This window comes from Ctenopharyngodon idella, chromosome 24 (assembly GCF_019924925.1).
Source record: "Ctenopharyngodon idella isolate HZGC_01 chromosome 24, HZGC01, whole genome shotgun sequence".
In the NCBI taxonomy this organism is placed as follows: Eukaryota; Metazoa; Chordata; class Actinopteri; order Cypriniformes; family Xenocyprididae; genus Ctenopharyngodon; species Ctenopharyngodon idella.
This window is the reverse complement of record NC_067243.1, coordinates 2536303-2557810: the sequence shown is the minus strand read 5'-3', so window position 1 is coordinate 2557810 and position 21508 is coordinate 2536303. Positions and strand designations below refer to the sequence as shown.

The 21508-nt window shown below is 40.1% G+C and overlaps 2 protein-coding genes across 2 annotated transcripts in view; both read left to right on the top strand.

The window, feature by feature from the left end:
* Nucleotides 1-21508, top strand: part of LOC127506976 (protein inscuteable homolog) — a 35493-nt gene that overhangs the window by 2557 nt on the left and 11428 nt on the right. The window contains 5 exon segments of the mRNA XM_051883784.1: nucleotides 12014-12098; nucleotides 17441-17789; nucleotides 18406-18458; nucleotides 18537-18660; nucleotides 20455-20568. Of these exon segments, the coding sequence (XP_051739744.1) occupies nucleotides 12043-12098; nucleotides 17441-17789; nucleotides 18406-18458; nucleotides 18537-18660; nucleotides 20455-20568 (696 nt within the window). The 5' untranslated portion in view covers nucleotides 12014-12042.
* LOC127506982 (calcitonin gene-related peptide-like) overlaps nucleotides 1-21508 on the top strand; it is a 41727-nt gene that overhangs the window by 10644 nt on the left and 9575 nt on the right. The gene's annotated exons all lie outside the window — the stretch shown is intronic.

Here is a 21508-nt window from a genome sequence, read left to right as displayed (position 1 = left end):
AGGGTATGTTAGTGACAACTAACTCCATGAATCTGACTTAAACTGAGTTATTTTACTCGTCTCGACTCATACGTGCCCATTTGATGAGGCTCCAGTGGGTGTGACAGCACAGATTACACATGATATTATAATTATACAACATTATAATCATGTAATCCCACTTGTTTTTTGTTTTTTTTCTGTATAATATTCTCTAAAAACTGACTATGTATTTTAAGATAACAGCAAACAGTCCGTAGGTTTGCTATAGCATCACTCCTGTGTCACACCAAACATGTTACGAACTGCTCTGAGACTCGGGATGAAGATCCAAATGCAGCTTTATTGGGACAATCCAGAATCATAACACATATACCCAGGGGTGCATTAATGCACAGGCTTCCGTGGGCTGAAGCCTAGGGGCCTACTCTTGGGGTGGGGCCTACTGGCTGCACAAAAATGATATTTTTCAAATAATTATTTGTATATATGGAGTTTGCAGCAGTGACAATAGCATTAAACCAACTCACACCTGTAAATTTTCAGGACTTTCAACTGCATTTTCTGCAAAGCCCTGCTGTGCGAATGGAAATGGACTGGAAAACTAGTTTTCTGTAACGTCATTCAGTGCAAGAGATCCACCCCTGTCCAGTCATTTATAATCTGGGTGTCATCTGAAGGATCCAGTCACTGCTCCATCAGTGCTGCTTTAAAGCCTCAATAATTTCAAGAGGTTTTAAATCTGGACACGGAAAAACAGGAATCGCAATATTGCTTAAATATGATAATAAAACTTTAAAAGGCTGTGATTTAATTAATAAAAACACCAGCATTGCATGTTTCAAAGAACAGATGCGGTGCTGTTGTTGCGTGTTTTACATGCTTGTGCTTTTAGAGCAGTTTGCAATCACCAAATAGCCTACATTTATGCTATTCATACTGATAATAATATATGTTATTTATACATTTTGGCCAGCAAAGTTTTGATGGCATTTTCTGTTACACTAGTGTGTCCTGTGACAGATTGTCAGGTGTGCCGTGGAAAATGATTAAATTCCAAAAAATATGTAAAAAATAAATGCTACAAACAAGAATATTTCATCTCCGTCTGGCCAAAACCTTGTGTCTCTATATTACGTCATTTTGGTATTATAAAATCATCCTTTACGTCTGTATGTGTGTTTTTACAAATATTTAACTAATAAAAAGCATTTAAAAGAGGTTGTGACTAAACCTTATAAATCCATTGGCTCCTCAAACTGTCAGTCAAACCTCATAACTCCTCCCCCGCCTCCATTTAGAATGTGCCGCGCAGAGTTTGGAGATCTGCTTGTTTGAACGCAAGGTTAAATAAAGAACTGATGTTTGCGTACAGCGTTTTCTTTACTCAAAAAAACACCATGTCCATTAAAGGGTTAGTTCACCCAAAAATGAAATTTCTGTCATTAATTACTCACCCTCGTGTCATTCCACACCCATAAGACCTTTGTTCATCTTCACAGCACAAATTAAGATATTTTTGATGAAATCCAAGAGGTTTTTTATCCTCAATAGAAAGCAATGTAATTACCATCATTCAAGGTCCAGAAAAGTAGTAAAAACATTGTTAAAATAGTCAACGTGACTGCAGTGGTTCAACCTCAATGTTATGAAGAGATGAGAATACTTTTTGTGTGCAAAAACAAAACAAAAATAACATCTTTTATTTCAATTTCTTCTCTTCCCTGTCAGTCTCCTACACTATTTACATTGCAGCACTTCCGTGTTTACGTCTGAATGAGTAAAGTCGTTATTTTTGCTTTGTTTTTGCGCACAAAAAGTATCTTTGTTGCTTTATAACATTAAGGTTGAACCACTGCAGTCACGTTGACTGTTTTAATGATGTCTTTAGTACCTTTCTGGACCTTGACAGTGGTGGTTATATTGCTACAAGTGCACATTCAATACAATTAAGTGTACTTATTTTTCACTGTAAATGAATAAATAACCTTCGTCTTACTAATGCAGCAGAATCCTGCGTGTAGACGTGATGAGCGTCAGTGATGAGCTCTGCGTTTAGTGCTGTCATTCTCCGTTTTGAGAACTCACATCCGGTTCTTTTTCTAGCTAACTTTTTTACATTTTAGCTGCTGCATCTTTTCTGTTTCCATGGATTGAGTGGAAAACCTGAATCAACACTCTATAGCGTGTCTAAATCAGGAAAGTACAGCTGTTGGGCCCATTTCCGCTGGTTGTTTGCTATTCTCTTTGTCTAAGGGAGCTTGTGGCAGTCAAAGGCAGCTGTTTTTATCACAGGTCGCTTGTGTTTATCTTTACTGCAGGAATGTCAAGTGACTGACAGATTGCTTCGACTTCCATCCCTGCTTCCTCCCACTTTTCATTGGTTTTCATACTCACAATTGAGGCCTGGGGAAGCACTGTGTCTTGAGTGCCATATGAACGATGCTAAAAATCTGGCTGAACAACACAAGAGCTTTTTCAGATTGCATAAGAGGCCGAATGCCTGTCTGAACCTGTGGAAAGGTGGTACAGAGTGTTCAGAAAGAACTCATTGAACCTTTTACAGCTGCTGTGTTTCACCATCTTGTTGTACTGCTGGTATGTACGGTGTGTACCTGGCAGTAAAAAGAGACTCTCATGGATGTGAAAAGGTATTTATCTTGCAGGGATCCACCAAATTTCCAACAAGTGTGCATCACAAACAATATGTTTGAGTAAAGTGTTTATTATAGTTGTAGTATGGGAGGTCTGCTGATGTTTCTATCAGCCTGTGAGAACAAAGCGCCGCTGTTCTCATCTCTAGTTGGAGAGGGCATTTGTGTTTGGATATTACAGGCTGCTGGAGTACATAACTCTTGTGCATGTGAAGGACGTCCCAAAGGGAGTCTTCAGATTCTCTGCACTAATCAGTGGCTCTCGAGAAGTCTGTCATTGTGACCTGTGGCTTCACACACATCCTCAAACAAGACACAGAGAAACAGGTTACAATGACAAGTCATCCGAGTCCCTTTAGGACAAACAAAGAGATCTAAAGATGCCAAAATTTGAATGAAAAAAGTTACAAATTTCAACAGGACATACACTGGCATGTGGGAAGATTTTGTGTTGATTGTGATGATTACAGAGCACATGGACAGCATGTGCATCTGAGAGTCTAGTTACATTTCATTCATTATTAAAAGGCTCAAGGTGTTTAGCCGCCTGCATCCCGTCTGTTGGAAGTCTCTCCGTTTCATTGGACACGAGCGTTGCTGTAAACTCTGTAAAGATGTTCCCGGAGCTGCTGAAAACATTAGCTGTGATCCTCCATTCAGCTCCTGACAGAAACCATCTCCCCTCATCTGTGCCTTTGGATGATAGCAGCTTTTAATCAGTTTGTAAATGGTAAGACACACTTTATTTATGTCTGTCTGTATCTGTTCCTCTACTGTATGCATCCCTCTGTCCATCTATGAGAAGATAAAGAACATGTTTGACACTATTTTAAATGGCAAAGGATTATTGTATGGACAGCAGTGTGGTTTACTTGACTTATGTATTGAGGGAGAGTATTTTTCGAGTGGTTTATATGAGTGTGTCTTATATGTGCTTTGTAGTCTAGACTAGAGGGAGGGTCTCTCTCTCTGTAAACCGTAACCTGACCTCACTGAGTAATCTGACCTCACTCGGACATCTGTCATCATCAGTGTACATGGACCTCACGGCAGCAGTTGTTGTTGAGTACTTACGTGGAAGCTACTCTTCGCCCTGAATAAACCTGCTTTTCTCATGTATAATGTTGTAGAGAGGTCAGTAAGTGATATCAGGTGGGCTTTTATTCAGTGTCTACTGTTATCATGTCAAGTGTACCTGTCCTGCTCTTTTGACAATTTTTTGCTCATTATAGAAAATCTAATATATGCCAAACTATACCAGCCATGCCAGTATGATGACCCACTCTGACGTCCATTTGTTCAGAGTTGGACAAAATTGGAGAACATCATTTTCCTGTTTACAAAGTTTATAACTAATTACATAAAAGTATTCTGAAACTAGATATACAACAGAAATATATCAAGTTATTGAGTTTCATATTGCATATTCTTGTTTCATTATTTCCAAACCATTACATTCTGACTGGTGTAGCTGGTTGGACCAGAGACACATTATTCATTTGTATGAATTTTAGGTAAAATGTTGTTTTACCACACATATATTTACTTATGTTTCTTCACACACTGAAATGTAAAATTTTGACGTATTGGCAGCAACTAAAACTTAAACCATTTACGTATGAACAACTTTACTGACAGACAAACGTTATGAATCTTTATTTAATCTATGGATATTTTGATTCATGGATTTAATCGTGGATTTGATTGTTTATGATCCATGAGATTATGTTTTAGGGTGATGTTCAACAAGGAGATGAGAGGATCTATTTGCAAACAAAAACTACAAAGTGATGGGAGGAGGTGATGATGTCCATAGGGGGAAAGGAATGAGGGCCAGGACCCCCGAGAGGAAGAGACGGAGCCAGAGGAGGAAGAGACCACAGAGGAGCCAGCGGAGAAAGAGACTACAGAGGAGCTGGTGGAGGAAGAGACCATTGGGGAGCTTGCGGAGAAAGAGACAATGGGTGAGCCAGAGGAGGAAGAGACTACAGAGAAGCCGGTGGAGGAAGAGACCACGGAGGAGCCAGCGGAGGAAGAGACCACAGAGGAGCCGAAGGAGCAAGAGTCCACGGAGGAGCCAGCAGAGGAAGAGACCATGGAGGAGCCGAAGGAGCAAGAGTCCACAGAGGAGCAAGAGTCCACGGAGGAGCCAGCAGAAGGACCATGATGGAGCCAGCAGAAGAAGAGACCATGGGGGAGCCAGCGGAGGAAGAGACCATGGGGGAGTCGGCGGAGGAAGAGACCAAGGAGGAGCCGGTGGAGGAAGAGACCACGGGGAGCCGGAAGAGGAAGAGACCACAAAGGAGCTGGCGGAAGAAGGGACCAAGCAGGAGCCAGGGGAGGAAGAGAAAACAGGGAAGCCAGCAGAGGAAGAGACCACAGGGGAGCCGGCGGAGGAAGAGACCACTGAGGAGCTGGCAGAGGAAGAGACCACAGGGGAGCCGGTGGAGCAGAAGATGACCACGGGGGAGCCAGCGGAGCCAAAGGGATGGAAGACGGAGACAGGGAGACTGGCCAGAAGAGTTGGAGAACCAGGGTGATGCCACTGGGCTGGAGGGTGAGGCAGAGTCAGGGGATTCAATGACCAAGACAATGACCCAGAGCTGCAGTCTTCTTCAGATTCATCATTGCATGTTTCACAGTCATGCTTTGTTTAGTTTTCATTATTTGCTGTTTTATCCTGTCATTGGCAATTGAGCACATGCACTCATGAGCAAATATCAGTGAGGAAGTGTTTATGGGTGATTTGTAATGATGGATGCAGAGATTATGTAACGCTCAGAGTGAGCCGTCACCTGCCCTCCGTTCAGCATTTGCCTACAATAAACTGCCTCGAAAATACATTACTGTGACAGCCAGTTTTTGAAACTAATGACTCACTTATGGTCGTTTGGCCATTGCATTGCAAGCAGACCTGGGTAATTTGTTCCACTTATACCACAGTTATATTTAATGTGTTTATCTTAAAACAATTTTTCACATTCTTCTACTTTATGCCATTGTTTAAGCATCCTGATTAGAAACACTCTGGGAATATCTGTCAAACAATCAGAGTTGAGAATATTTCATTGTCTGCCGAAGCCCTGTTCATCTCTTGTTTAGCTTGTTTAGCTTGTTTAGCTTACTCTTGTTGAGTTCTGTAGGTTCTCCAGTCAATCGCTCGAGGAAATCATTTAGGGCTTTGCACTACACTTAACCCTAGGTTATCATCACTTTAAACCTTGCTTTTAAGCCCATGTAAACTAATGTTTCACACTTGTAAATTAGAAGCGGGGTTATCACCGCTTTTTACATAGAGTTATGAAACTATTTCATTTACTATTTTTTTCTAGTTTGAAAAGCCCTTCTGTGTCTACATGTGATATTCAGAGAGAATCTACAGGCTTTTGATGTAGTGATGGCAGAGATGGTAATGAAGTTCAAATTCTTTACAGTGCAGAAGATAACTGATTAAATAGATGAAACGTTATTTTATCTTGAGTCATGTAGGTCTGTTGCTAACAGAAAAGGTCGGTCATTGATAAGATGGCCAGATGTCTCAGGAATGAGCTACATTTAGCCCTCGTGTTAAAACCTTTACTCTCACGGTTTACAGCAAGAGAAGAAGGCACTGATTACATCCTTATGAGCTGCTGATTCTCCACTCTTACTGTCAGTCCTCGTGCTGATGTTGTGTATGTGGGATTGAGAGGTGCTGTGGACTTTCACTCACACGGCTTCGGGAACAATGACACGAGTTCACAGCTGGAAAAGCATTTATCCCAGTAGCCGCTGGTTTAGATCATGAGCACTCGGCCCACTCCTTCATCACGTTCTTCTTTTTGGGTTTGGGGTGTATCACATTTCTGTGTCGCAGTGACAGATGTGATTTTTACTGATCGAAGCTCTTGAGATGGAGATATTTACTCAGTGGACTGTAAATGAAAACACACTTTCAGCTCTGGGAACCTCTTTGAGAATGGTGAGTGAAATGTGAAACACACTGCAGTGAAATATCTTCACTATGTGAGTAAGGTCATGTTGTTCAGTGCTGTAAGATCAGGCACGTCTTTAAGGTGCTTTACAAACAATCCTGTCAAAATGGAGATAATACAATTGAAAATTTTATTTGAACCCTAATAAGCTTTTTGGTAATTTTTATATAGCAAACTCTGACAATAGTTAAAATACTATCCGAATGTATATCATATCATCTAAAATTCTTGTGTTATCATGAAGTCGTAACAGTTATTTTGTTTTCATGGACTTTTAGGGTATGTTTACACAACAACGATATGGTTAAAACGGAGAAGTTTTTCCTTTGAGTTTTCTGCGTACAGACTACACCATCCGTGAAAATGACTAAAAACGCTGTATGCTGCTGGCAGGCCATTAGATGGCAATGAAACACTATAGACTGAACAAGTAATGTGCATGTGCATGACGTCATCGTTTTCACAGATTTGCGTTTTTGTTGTTTACATGGAGACCGTTTTCAAAAATTGCACATCGAAACCCGTTTTCAAAAGTTTGCGTTTCCAGGCCACCAAAATGGCGTTGTAGTGTAAATGAATGGCCAAAACGCATAAAAAGTTGTCCGTTTTTAGTTGAAAACGGTGACTTAGTTTGACTTAGTTGACTTATGGTGCGTTCACACTAGATGCGAATGAAGCGTTAAGCGCGAGTGATTTACATGTTAAGTCAATTCAAAGACGCGAATAGACATGAGGCGGCGCGAATAGAGTGTTTCGGGCGTTTGACGCGCGTAACGCGTGATTCGCGCGAGTTGAAAAATCTGAACTTTGGCGAACATTCGCGCCGCGTTAACCAATCAGGAGCTTGCTCTAGTAGTGATGACGTAGCGTGAGGAGGCAGAAATCCGAAACAACATGGAGGACAAAATCATCCTCGCTGTACGATACATCTTTGTACGTTTTTAGAAACAGGAATAAAAAGGATCTTGCTTGGAAGTGAGAAGGTCGGACAATCTGGGAAGTTGTAAAAAACGCTCTTTACTCAATTTGAGCTATCACACATATTGAGACTACAAGCTAGCTAAAGCCGGCAAATTGAGCTTATTCACCGTATTTTACAACTACTTTCCCGCTGACGGGTTGATGTGTTTATTCAGAGGAAGTGTGCAGAAGCCCCTCTCATGACGCAAATTTGCGTCTGTTCTGAAGTGAATTTCACGCGCGAATGAAGTGAGTAAACTCAAAATGTTCAAGCGTCCAACTATGCCCGAATAGCGCGATTTATTCGCGCAAGTCGCGTCTGGTGTGAACGCCCCATTAGTTTGCATTCATCAGTTCCTGTTGTCTTTTGTTCAGTTTTCCCGCCACTCTTTAGTTGTCATGGTAACAGATATGATCAGTTTTCAGTTCAGCTGTTTGTCATTAATTACGCTCGTTTGCCTTGTTATTTAAGTAGCTGTGTTTGCACTTCTTTGTCTGGTCACATTGTGTTTGCTCGTATGGATTATTAAAGCCTTTTTTGAACCTGATCTTCATCTTCCTGTGCTTCCTACAACCTAAATGTGACAGAAGTCATGTTATTTTATATTCCTGGCCAAAATACATGATATATTCTTATCTTTATCTTTCAGCTTAAGGAAGTGAAGATTTTTACTCTAGTGAATTTCAAGAAGCTTGCATATTGCTTATAGTAATGATGGTGAAATAGAGAAATGTACACATAAGATCAAAATGACCTAAAATCCTTCAAGGAAATACTTCAGGGAAATTAGTTTTATAATTTCATTTAAAATAAAAAGTATACACTCGTACTGTTGCCAGTCAAAAAAGACTGTGAACAGCCAGTGCGTGACCCTTTCCCGAAAAGTTGAGGAGGGTTAAAAGGTATCTGTTCCTAATGACAGAAAAAGTCTACTAGGTCTATAATCTACTACTGCTAGTTCATAGAAGAAACAACACTTCATTTCTCTTGATGGATCTGAACAGAATCGTTTATGAACTGTTTATCGTCATAGACTGAATGCTGCTTGTGATGAATGCATGAATGTGTTCCTCTTTGTTTGGATAGCAAACATCTAACTCTTCTTTTGTTTCTGAGATGATAATATGCTGGTATCATCATTGATTTGGTGTGGCTACTATAAATTAAAATAGACTTAGAAGACTCTGGAGTGCTTAAAAAGTCTATAGAAATGCACAGCTTTCATCACTGATAATATTATTTGAGTACAAAGACTCCAAGCTCAATCACAGTGTCTTTGAGACTCAAGAGTGAATCATCTGTTTCAGAATATGACTGCAGTTTCCTGCAAGACACAAACATAAAAACAAGTTACTTACTTTGCTTTATCCAGCGACATCTACATTAAAAAATGATGCTGATGATTTCATTAGTCATCACGCTATCAAATATTATAGTGGCTCTTATAGTGAAATGGTGAGATCATTTTCAATGGCTCTTGACACACCACTTCAGCGAACGCTGTTGGTCACGACATGCTTGACTTATCTACTTCAATTAGCGTGTTAATGTCGTAGGTGGTTTTAATGAGAGCTCTTGAGGAAGAAAGAGATGAGGGAGGGAGTTTTTAATGGAAACAAAGCAGTTTGAAGCAGAACTTCTGAGTTTTTGTCCCACATTCCATCACACTGAATATCGGATTTGAACGCATCTGTAATCTGACTAATTTTGTGGAGACTAAATGTTCATGACACTTACTATGGTAAGGTGGTCTTCTATGATGACAAACTACATGATTTGTGCAGTGTTTGTGCAAAGGCAAAGCACATTAACTAAACATTCTGTCAAAACTGACCCTGAAATCAGTTCTCTTAGACTATCTTCTGTTCTGTGACTGACAGGTGTGGCTCAAAAATGTTCAGATTTAGAGAAAATGGAGTGTGAAAATTGATCTCACATCAGAATTCAAACTCTAAAGGCATTTCTGTCAATTTCATTGTTGACTTAGTCTCTTTTCATAAAGCTCTGAAGTGTTTTTTTGGGAGTGGCATGTATTTTTACTGGCTTGTCCTGAGATAGATAAACTTCAAACCATCCTGCTGCAGGATGTCATTAAGTGAATCCGAAGAGAGTACAGGCTTCCATGGTTAGCAGGTTGTGTAAATTGAATAATGTAAATGGGATACATCAATAAATAACATGGAATGAGCACTAAAGCTTACTGAGTCACTGGATGGCATTCTGCCAGTAATCAGAAGATAAGGCTTATTCTTTTGGCATAGTAATACAATTACTATGGAGGAAAGGACAGGACAAGAATAGAAGCTCTTCAATTTAGATCAGTGGTGGGAGATGAACCTGGACAGAGCCTTTGGACCGCAGTAACATCACTGAAACAGTGACACTGTACGCACACGTCACTCATTGCTAAATCTACATTTTCACCAACAACACTCGGCGAAGGGAAATTGCTATTTTTGACAACACAACAGTAATCAGACTTGGGGAGATCATTACAATTACGTAAGTTAACACTACAGAATGTCCTGCTGCATGATCTGATGAGCAGCAGATGCTCTGTTGCCTCTCATCGGCCACCTGACGGCCAACAGTCCCGCTACAGAAGAGCCTCATGCGCCTCCGTCACTGTCTGTGGGGATCAAACTGATTGAGGAAATGAGGGTTGTGTGGGGTTAGAATTCACAAATAAAAAAAAGCTCCACAAATACAACACAATTCACAGATGAATAGAATATATGTTAGAATACAAATATATTTTTTATGTTGCAAACACAACTTTGTCTGACATTTATTTGAGGATTGCTTCCTGTTCATTTGTGGATCACAGCACATATTTTTTGAAATACGTCTGCTCAAGCCAATCTGATAATGGTCACACTGCACTGACCAATCGCTGCACATTCCAGATTCAACCAATCACATTTTGCTTTACAATCAGGATGTGAACAGAGTCATAATGCACCAAACTCACGTTATCAAGGCTGAGCCCAGTTACTGATACTTTCATTCTATCTTAATAACACAACACGTCAGTATTCATGATATTGTTTCCATAAATGAGTGCTGTTTCTCATGCTTTTGAAGGACACTGGGGCTTGTGGATGCAATGGAATGAAATGTAGAAAGAAACATTGTATATAAGTGATTACACAAAACATAAACACAATGTTTCCCTATCTATAAACCTACAATCTAATAAATGCTGGGTTAAAAACAACCCAAGTTGGGTTGAATATGGACAAACCCAGTGATTGGACAACCCAGCAGTTGGGTTAAATGTTTGCCCAATGTGTTGGGTAGTTTTATTTAACCCAACTATTGTTTAAAAATTACTATATGGCTGGCTTAAAATGAACCCAAAATATGTAGGAAATTAAAAATCAGACACATAATTACTAGAGACAACAGTAATAATCAAAAGGTGAACATTTATTAATAAGCTATTTAATAAATGTTTATTGTTTAATTATTATTCATTAAACGTATTAATAAATGTTTATTTAATAGCATAATAGCATAGCATAATAATAAATGCTAATTTCCAACATATTTTGGGTTCATTTTAAGCGAGCAATACAGTAATTTTTTAACAATAGTTGAGTTAAATAAAACTACCCAGCAGGTAAACATTTAACCCAACCGCTGGGTTAAAACAACCCATTTGTTGGGTTTGTCCATTTTCAACCCAACTTGGGTTGTTTTTAACCCAGCATTTGTGTAATAATAGGTCATTACAAAGTCTACTGCTTGTGATTGTGTATTTTAGGAAAAGGGTCTACAGTTTATCAGCCAATTATTGAAAGTATTATAATTTTTTTGTTTTTTACATTCATTTGAAATTATTTAAATATTTACATTCATTACAATAGCAACATTATATGTACAATTCCCTTTAAAGATGATGAAAAATGTGCCATGGTTTAGTGAAAGATTGCTGCTGTCTACTGGAAAACAAACACTTTTACAAATAAAAAACCATGAAATTTCAACAACAGACACTAGATGGCAGCAGAGCATTACTCAATGGCTCAATAATGGCACAGCATAAGCAGGTTGACTCTGTTTGCGGTGTGTAAAGGCGGGTGCACACTGTGTGATTTTGGCACTGATTTGGTCGTCTGAGACAAATTTTGAGAATCCTAAAAGATTCCTATAATCCTAGGCTAAAATCTGTAGTCTTTGATCGCTAGTTTGACATGTTCACCGACAGCCGATTAATGACCGTTGCGATCAAATTTTACCTCAGACAAAATTCCAGCAGTGTCAGAAGTTTTGGCACACAGTCCTGCAGTGTGACTACTCAAGCTCATGTTTCATCATCAGAGCAGCTTGAAGACTGTAATAATAGTTGTAGTGCATACTCCTGCAGAACATTTGCTGTTTTCAGTGTTTTGTGAGCTCTTTAAAATGGCTTGTGTTCACTCTGTGAATATTGTGTTTGGTAGGTGCTATGTTGAAGTAAGGAGGACACAAGATGGCGACGCCGCAGACTTCCAGACAAAGCAGCTACTCCTCAATATCTGGAAAGATGTAAGTGACGTTTCATGCCTTATTATTCTTTTTTAGAACTTAAAAGAAAATAAGCAAGTAATAATGTCACTGAATAGTACCTGATGGGTGTCATTTCATAATAAGATAAAGTAGATACACAAGCATACAGTATTCCAGTTGTAATGTGCAGTAATAGATGATGGCGTGTGTTGTTTAATGTGAGACTGGCTCACATTGCAGGTCAGAGTCAGTGTAAATAACTACATGTGTTTCTGTGTCTGACAATAATCAAACTTTCTCATAACTACATGCCCAGAACACATTTTTGGCCTATATCTTGTGTTTTTACTTGGTCTACCTCCTCAAATACACACCGATCAGGCATAACATTATGAGCACTGACAGGTGAAGTGAATAACACTGATTATCTCTTCATCACGGCACCTGTTAGTGGGTGGATATATTAGGCAGCAAGTGAACATTTTGTCCTCAAAGTTGATGTGTTAGAAGCAGGAAAAATGGGCAAGCGTAAGGATTTGAGAGAGTTTGACAAGGGCCAAATTGTGATGGCTAGACGACTGGGTCAGAGCATCTCCAAAACTGCAGCTCTTGTGGGGTGTTCCCGGTCTGCAGTGGTCAGTATCTATCAAAAGTGCTCCAAGGAAGGAACAGTGGTGAACCGGCGACAGGGTCATGGGCGCCCAAGGCTTATTGATGCATGTGTGGTCCGATCCAACAGACGAGCTACTGTAGCTCAAATTGCTCAAGAAGTTAATGCTGGTTCTGATAGAAAGGTGTCAGAATCACAGTTTGTTGTGTATGGAGCTGCATAGCCACAGACCAGTCAGGGTGCCCATGCTGACCCCTGTCCATGCCTCGACGGGATATGCTAAGAACAACAACAAGAAGCCAAACACCAAAAGCATTATTCAGAGCGTACATTCATGCATGTGCATATAAATATAAATTGATGTGTGTGTATAAATGAAGACAGCAGGCTGAACCGAAGCCCTTGTGTTTTGCGGCTCGTCGCTCCAGCAGACAGCAGGTGGAGGAGCGTGGCGTGTTGTGCTGCTCATTCATGTTCACGGTGACGCTGAATCATCGTGAGTTGAGTTTGCCTTCCACCCCTGATGAACAATTAGCATTGCACACGCCAGCGGTTCGGACAGGTGCTTGTCTGAGCTCCACTGGATTCTCCATCTGTCTACACACACAAGACTTACCTGTGATATAACAACAGATACCGTCATCACAGCTCCTTTCATCAAAAAACAGGCCAAAAAACCTCAGATTATATGTTCATGTCAGTATGTTAATGACGAATGGGAAACGCTGTGAGTCACAATAGCTTTGGGACGAACATGAATAATACAGGAGCTTCTTCTGACAGCTCATCCAAAAGAATCTTCCGTTCGACCAACAAGTGAAGAAACTGACATGAAGATTCAGACTTTTCTCCATATGCATCGTCTCTGAGAGGAAAATGCCATTTTTATTCTGAAAGACGCTCCATTTCAGATGGTAAATATAGACACGATGTCTGACAAGATCAGCTGAATAATTGATGTGTGTTGGGTAGGAGCGCATGCTTTAATGGGCCAGGATGTGGAGTTTGTAGGTGTACTGTGACATAATGCGTAAGATACAGGGAATTATTAACTCGATATATTTGTATTGCGTTTTTCCACATCTTCACATAGAGTAGTGTCATACTAACACCTGCGGGCATTAAAACCCCTCTTGCTTTACACTATAAAACGTCAGAGACAGAAATCAGAATCTTCTTCAGTCACGTCTGAGGTGATTATGAAATGTTTCATTATGGTAGGAGTTGCTATGGCACATTGTGAGAGGGAAGTGTGACGTGTCCTCTGAACTTCAGCAGATAATATTAGCATCAAGACTGTTTTTTGGCTGGTTGTTGGTCTGATTATCCAGAGGCGTCAGGACTGTGAATGTGTCTTCCTCCCTCTCAGGTGTGTTTACTCTGTAAATGACTCCAGCTGAATGATTCCAACCTCACGGAATAAAAGCGCAGCTCTTTCTGACCCGTCAATGGGTGGAAATGTAAATATTTGTGCTGGAGAGCAGCTTTTCCTCCACATTCATTCAAATAAACCCATTATCATGATGATCCATTCACAAGAGGCCTTTCTCGCAGAAGTTGTTTGTGTCGGTTGATACTTTGTTCAAAATGGCCAGCTGTAATACACTGTAATAATGTAACAATCATTTTTACACATTTCCGTACAGAAACAATAACAATTCTGAGTATATAACTACACGCATTAGATATATATTTAGCTTTTAATTTGCGTAGCATGAATGTATATACATCACATGTGAATATCTGCTGACTTTCTCACAGAAAACATACATGTATCTGCTATCATTGTAAATGCACACCAATTTTGTTTTTCAATTTGGCCTTCTACACACAAATCTGTGAGTCGTGGTGCTGACGTTTTCCTGTTCCTCTCGTTGCTGATCCTTGACACTCATTAGATCACATTGCCTTAGTGTAGGAGGAGAACACCTGCTGCCAAACATACTTGCCGCTTTGTGTGTGTGTGTGTGTGTTTAATCTGAGGGACATTATCTCTGAACCGAACTCAATTGTTAATTAGACCTCAATATTGAGAAAGAAAAAAGGAATTTGCTTGTTTACCGTGGTAATATTTGCACTGCCCTTATGTGCAATCTTTTGTTTCACCATTAATCTTACTATACTGTTTAAATCATGTTTTCCTATCTGTAAAACATTTAAGTTCTAGTAGCATTTTTTCCCAAACACCGCACTTTTTTTCTTTACTATTATTTTTAATGGTTATCTGTAAATATATCCCACTCTGACCTGCGATCTGACCTCTGCGCTGACCTCAGCTCAGGTAATCAAGCACAATCTGGGGTGTAGCAGCCATTATAGCTGGGGATTTCTGCATGCGTCCCATCTCTTATTATGAGGTAGTCATCACCATGGCCTACTGTGTCCCCTCGGCCTACTGTGTCTCCTCCGCTTCATTTAATTGGTCGTTCAACCCATAGTTACTGGTGTATGTTCATAATACATCCACATGTGTGTACACTGATAAAAATTTACATGCATATCGATCATTAGCCAGATGCCTCTAATCAATGAGTTATTCAACCCAGATGCATGTTTAATGGAGCTCCTAAACGCTTCTCAGGCTCATCTGAAACACGTGCCTCTGCCTACATTTTTGTGCACCTATACATACAATTCACTGCCGTTTCCAGCTGAAATGAAACACCAACACCAACCTTTTCACACAAATCGATAAAGACTTATTTTCACATGTTTTTCTTGTGCAATGTTGTGACCTGTAATCTATTACATTTTGAGGTTTGCATCATATAAGCAGCTCCATATGTGTGGCTTTTCTGATGTAGTAAACGTGCTGGGCAGCTCACCTGGTACAGCAGTACACTTGTGATGTGAAGCGCTCCAGTATGAGGCTGCATTCGAAAACTTAGGTAGTAACTTGTTGCCTTGCTGCCCTTTCAGGCAATGACTTTGCAGGCAGTGTTTGAGCACGAAGGCACCTCACGAAACTGATTTCGAACAGACTTCTGAGGCAGCGTAACGGTTTAATGATCTACAGAAAAATACAACGAACTTTGGTGAGAACTAAACAAAAATTTAATAACTACAGTAGTAATCTTTTTGCTAGAAATGATATCAGAAGTGGAAAACGTTGATCAAAAATGTGCATTTACACACAAACTGACCAGAAACCACAACTTTCAGATGCCATCTTTCTTTTTCTAGCTCAACTGTCACTGAATGGAAGCATAGGATTGTGGGATATCAAAGGCAGCAAAGGATACATCTATGCTGCTTTCAAAAATCAATCAGATGAAGGCATCTCAGGAAACAGGAAGTGAAATAACTTTGGATTCGGACGTGTCTTTATGCCTTCCTACTTTGAAAGGCAGCATTTTCCAGTTTTCAGATGCAGCCTGATTCTCCTGAACCACGAGGCACAATAAATAAGCTCAGAGACTTGTAGAAGCAAGATAAAATGGCATGGTTGCTTCAACAAATGTGTTTTTATTGTGTTGCGAAACATGTAAATAGTAATGAAATTTTGCGGAAACAAGCATGTGTTTCCGATGAGTCTGGGTAAATAGGTATAACTGCAGACTGGAGATCTCCAAAATGGGGCGTGAACCCCAAAAGTGGCAGAACCTCCAAAAGGGGGCGGGGTCTCCAAGTGCAAAGACTTTCGCTATTGGTTCTGGCTTTATCCAATTGTCATTGGCTTGCATTTCAAAATAAATGTTTGTAAATTAAACATTGTTTCTAGTTGATATTAGAACAAAAAAGTTATAAAATATGCTATAATAAATATGCTACGTGAGATAGGAGCCCAGTGGCATTCGGACTGGAGTTTGAACCTCTGCTCAATGATATAAGTGGGAATCCCCTGCAAGCTTTGGAGCTTTCCTGCGAGCCATCCCAGAGCAAGCGTGTGGGAAAGTTCTACTCTATCGCTGTGTTCTAAGTGTTTGGGGCATCCCGGGGCTTAAGATTCGCAGGGTAGGAGGGGTTAGTGATGCTAAGTGCAACTAAAAATGTCCGGTTGGGAAGTTATGGACAGCCCGGCTCAGCCATCTCACATCGCACAATCTTATTAACTGCTTATCTCCTGAACTGCTATTATCTTTAGCACAAATTCCGCCTTGCAGTCAATTTTGCTGGTTAAGGTTAAGGTATAGGGTAGGTTTAGGGGTTAGAATTTGTTGAAGCAAGCATTGTAGGAAATCAGCTCTGTGATTGACTTGACCAATGAAATCTTTAGAATTGGCTACGGGGTGGAGTTTGGGGGGAAAAATCACGCATGTGTGTCATGTGCCTGACGGTCAATGGGAGGAAGCCACGCCCTATTTTGGATTGGAGTTCCCACCCCCATTTGGAGATCTTCAGGCTGCAGCTATACCCTTCTCAGTCTGGTGTGCCTAAACTAATTATATCTCCAAAGATACCAGAGGAACATGTGTGTAGAGCGTAGAGATTGCTGGGGTACCTCTGCTTGTGGGATTCATGGGCATCCCATGACTCCACTTCTGATCGCAGACCTTGGTATTAGTTAGAGCACAGTTTGAGACAATATTGAGATCTCCCCGATAACTCTAGTTGAGGTTTCGGCAAAACGCTCTGTTTCACTTTCTTCTCCATTTCATCACGTTCTTAATGCTATTCTAGCTTCCCTCATTACAGTGAATCTCTGAAAACAGGAATAGCTTTAATGACCCTTATTTTTACAGATTGTATAAAGACTTCTCAATCCTGTGTATTTTATGGAGTTGTTTCAAAGGCTCATGTCCTGATGTGGTGCTGTGTGTCCGTGCAGCAGGACACACGCCATACATGTGGACTCTGTGCAGCGCTGGATGGAAGACTTGCGGCACATGACGGAGGTGGAGTGCATGTGCGTCCTGCAGTCGAAACCCATCGGCGTGGATGAAGACGCTCCAGGTGAGCTCATTGTGTCGGCCGTGGGCGAGCACGTGACCCGTGATAACCTGCAGACGCTGCTGAAGAGGGCGCTGGTGGTCAGCACGGAGCTGGGGAAGATGTTCCAGCGGCTGGAGAAGCGGCGCTGGCAGCGGGTCCACAGCACGGCCGTCAGGGTCAACTGTCACGTGCGCTCGCTCATCCAAGAGTACAGCACGGCCAGAAACGCTCCGGCAGACATGCAGAAGGTGCCATACATTTCAAAACTTTTATCACATATAACAAACAGGTTTTATTGATGATATGTTTTGTGGTTATAGTCAAAGAAATTGCAGGGGTATGAACCCAGCTATCAGAAATATGTTCTAAGAACGTTTGGCTGATGTTTACATTAAGTTATGAAAACGTTATTTCTGAAGGTTCTGAAACAAGCAGTAACATTTCAGAAATAAAATGTTCCATGTTTTTGTGCTAATGTTTTGAGAACATTATTAAAGAGCAGATAACTTTGAATGAACGTTCTATTAACGTTACTGGAAGAATGTTTGTTCATAACTAAAAGAACCTTGCCAGACCATTGACCAAAGTTCTGAGAGCGTTTCCTTTTAGCTGGGAAAGCATTTATGATTCGTAATTTGGCAATTCACGTTTATATTTGTATAGCACTTTTCACAATATTGTTTTGAATCAATTTTACAGAAAATTTCACAGAATTTTATGTGCATCATATTTAAGGTCTAACTTCTGGCTAAAAGTTATTCTCAGAAAACTTCAATTTGTATAGTTTATATTCACACCCTGCAGGACTTTATATTGTGCTGTACTGAATGTTTGATATTGTATGTGTTCATCTCTCAATGGCAGTATGAGAAATCTCTGCTGGAGAAGTGCATGGAGCTCAACGTCATTACTGAGAGGTGAAGAACAGCATCACACACCTTCCTTCATCGTCTTACAGCTATCATCTTAAAGATCTGACATCGTTTCCTCCTCAGGTGTCTTCATACTGAGGACGAATACTTCCTCAAATCCATGAAGGAGGCCATTCACGAGATCCTGACTGATGTCAGCGACTCCTTCAGCCATATGATTGACATGGCACTGGCCAATGAGATTCAGGTAAGAGTTATTGTCTTCATTCATCATTAGATTTGCTGCATTTTAATGTGCTGCCATTATTTTGGTTACAGCTTCAGGATTCATGAATTATTATTGAGTAATACAGAATAATTTAAATGGGACCTATAATGCCCCTTTCACAAGATGTAATATAAGTCTCTGGTGTCCCCAGAGTGTGTCTGTGAAGTTTCAGCTCAAAATCCCCCACAGATCATTTATTATAGCTTGTCAAATTTGCCCCTATTTGGGTGTGAGCAAAAACATGCCGTTTCTGTGTGTGTCCCTTTAAATGCAAATGAGCTGCTGCTTTCCAGAAGAGGGCGGAGCTTTAACAGCTCACGCTTCGGTACAACAACAAAGCTGGAGAATCTCACGCAGCCAAAATGAGGATTGTCAGTAACGGTGTTCAGCCTTACATTGTTCAAACCGGAGTCGACACTGATGGAGAGACTCAGGAAGAAGTTACAACTTTTAGAATGAAACTGGACGTTTCTGAATGGTTAGTGGATAAATTTATGTAGTTGCTGTGGAGTTGATTCAACTCATCCACTAGCATGTGCCGTCATGTTAATCTTTTGTGTAAATCCAGCATTGAATTGACCCTCGTTTGTGAAGCAGTCCGGTGTAAAATGACGACATGACAACAACACTCTACTACAACAACTCTTCCTCTTCTCTAAAGCAGCCCAACATGGCCTCACCCCCTTTGTTGTGTGTTCTCGGGGGCGGGGTTTATGTAAATTTTAGGGTTTGTGATGTCACCAACCCGGGAAGAAGCTTGTTGTAGTCCCTACCAGCCATTTGTTGTAGTCCTTAAAAAGTGATTTCTGTAAAAGAAAATATCTCCATTTGTACTGAAGTTTGAGTGTCGTAACTTTGCAGATGTTGTTTATGATCAAACAGCAACATTACACACTAACTAAAGTTAAAAAAGTCAAATCATATGGATCAAGGACCATTTTAATAAATGATATTCACATTCGTCTTAAAACTGCAGTTCTAATGCTATAAAGTTGATCAGATGAGTGGCCTGTTTTACTTGACTTATCACAATGTAAACTGGACACAAACATTTTTGGAAGTCTCTGTACAGTATTATTTTACTCAGTATAATAAAGGCAAAACAGCCTTCTAATTGTAAACAAGATTTAAAGATATTTAATAAAATCTCTTTATACTAAACTGAGTAAAAATGGCTCATAATTATGCAGTTTTTTGCCACCATATCCATTTTAGTAAACCCAATGATGCACTTTGTTTTTCATTCACACTGACATCTTGAAATATAAAAACCTGAATATTATTATTATTATAAATAGTGGTAAATAAACCATTTATATTGTTTTGAAGTATATTGTGTTGTCAAGAGTTATTGAAACATTGAGTGAAATGTTTCTAAATCACTCCTGTTTACAGAAACAGAAACCTGACGATGTGGCTGATCAAAACCAGGGTTATGTTTAGTTCTGTTAGTTTCATTGTATTTTAGTTTGGTTTTGTTCTGTTCCTGTTTATGTGAGTTCCCAGTCATTGTTAGTTTCCATGGTTGTTAATGAGTTACACACCTGATCCCTGTTCTGTTGATTATCTTCTCTTGCGTATACAAGCCTTCAGTTCATGCAGTTCTTGGTTTGGTGTTGTTCATGTTCATGTGGTTGTGTCTGTGATTACTCCTGTGTGTTCTTAGTTTATTGTAAAATAAAGTGTTTCTGTTGGATTCTCCTTGTCATTGTGCGCTCATTACAACCACCGTTTGTGACATTAGTACATTTATTCTCTTTTTTTTTTTCACAGATTCTGATCCGTCAGATTGAGGATTCTGATAATGTTTTTGCCATCAGCACTGCCATCAGTAACCTGCTGTCTTTAACTCAGGACGGGCCGCAGCTCTGCAGCATCATCGCCAAAGTACGACAACACACACACACACTGACACACAATCTCACATGTGCGCACACACACACACTGCTGTGATCATGTGACCAGCTCCTTCTGGCATCCCCTCATCTTATGTAATGCTTTCACTCCTTTGCGTTTGTTCACATTTTGTTTCTGTTTAACCAAATTTGCAATAAAATGCAAATTTGTTCCAGCTCGGCCAGATCAGATGGAGATCATATGTGCTTCATACCGCACATTTATTTCAGTTGGATTCATGTCTGGTTCATTTCAGGCCACTAACTCTGCTTTCCAAGCCATTCCTTTACAGATTTGGTTTATTTAATCAGAGTTTGTTCTTATAGGGCACTTATTCACCACTCACACAAGTTGAAATCATATTGACGTTATTATGCTTCAATAACATATTTCAAATCAGCAATACAGTTTATAGTTATCTTCATAAAAGCCCTTTATTTTTAGTATGGATCTGGAGGGTTTGGTCTGGGGCTGACTCTGATGCCGCAGCCTCATGTCCATTAGTCGTCTGGTTTTCCTGGTGTGTTTCTAATCAGATCGATACTGTCCCGCTCCATTAGCGTGCTGCATTGATCACGGCGACTGTCGTATTCCTGGCTCTCTTCCTCGGCTGCGTCACGCGTCTGTATGAGGATTGACTACCGGCTGTTTACCAGCGGCATCTGAAGTCATCGCTCACTTCTGTCTGCCTCATCTTCTCTCATTCTTCTAGTTTGATTTCAAGCATCCAATACAATAGATTTGTTTGAAAATGTTGATTTATAAAGAAAACAGATATGTTCCTAATTCTGTATGAATTTTTCTGCAGTCCACTGCTAGTGTATACATACATACAGTATAGGAATTTACTTCAAATCTACTTTTAAAGGTATATTTCAAGTATAAAAATGAATACCTAAATAGGAACATAGTACTATACTTAAAGTGCAAA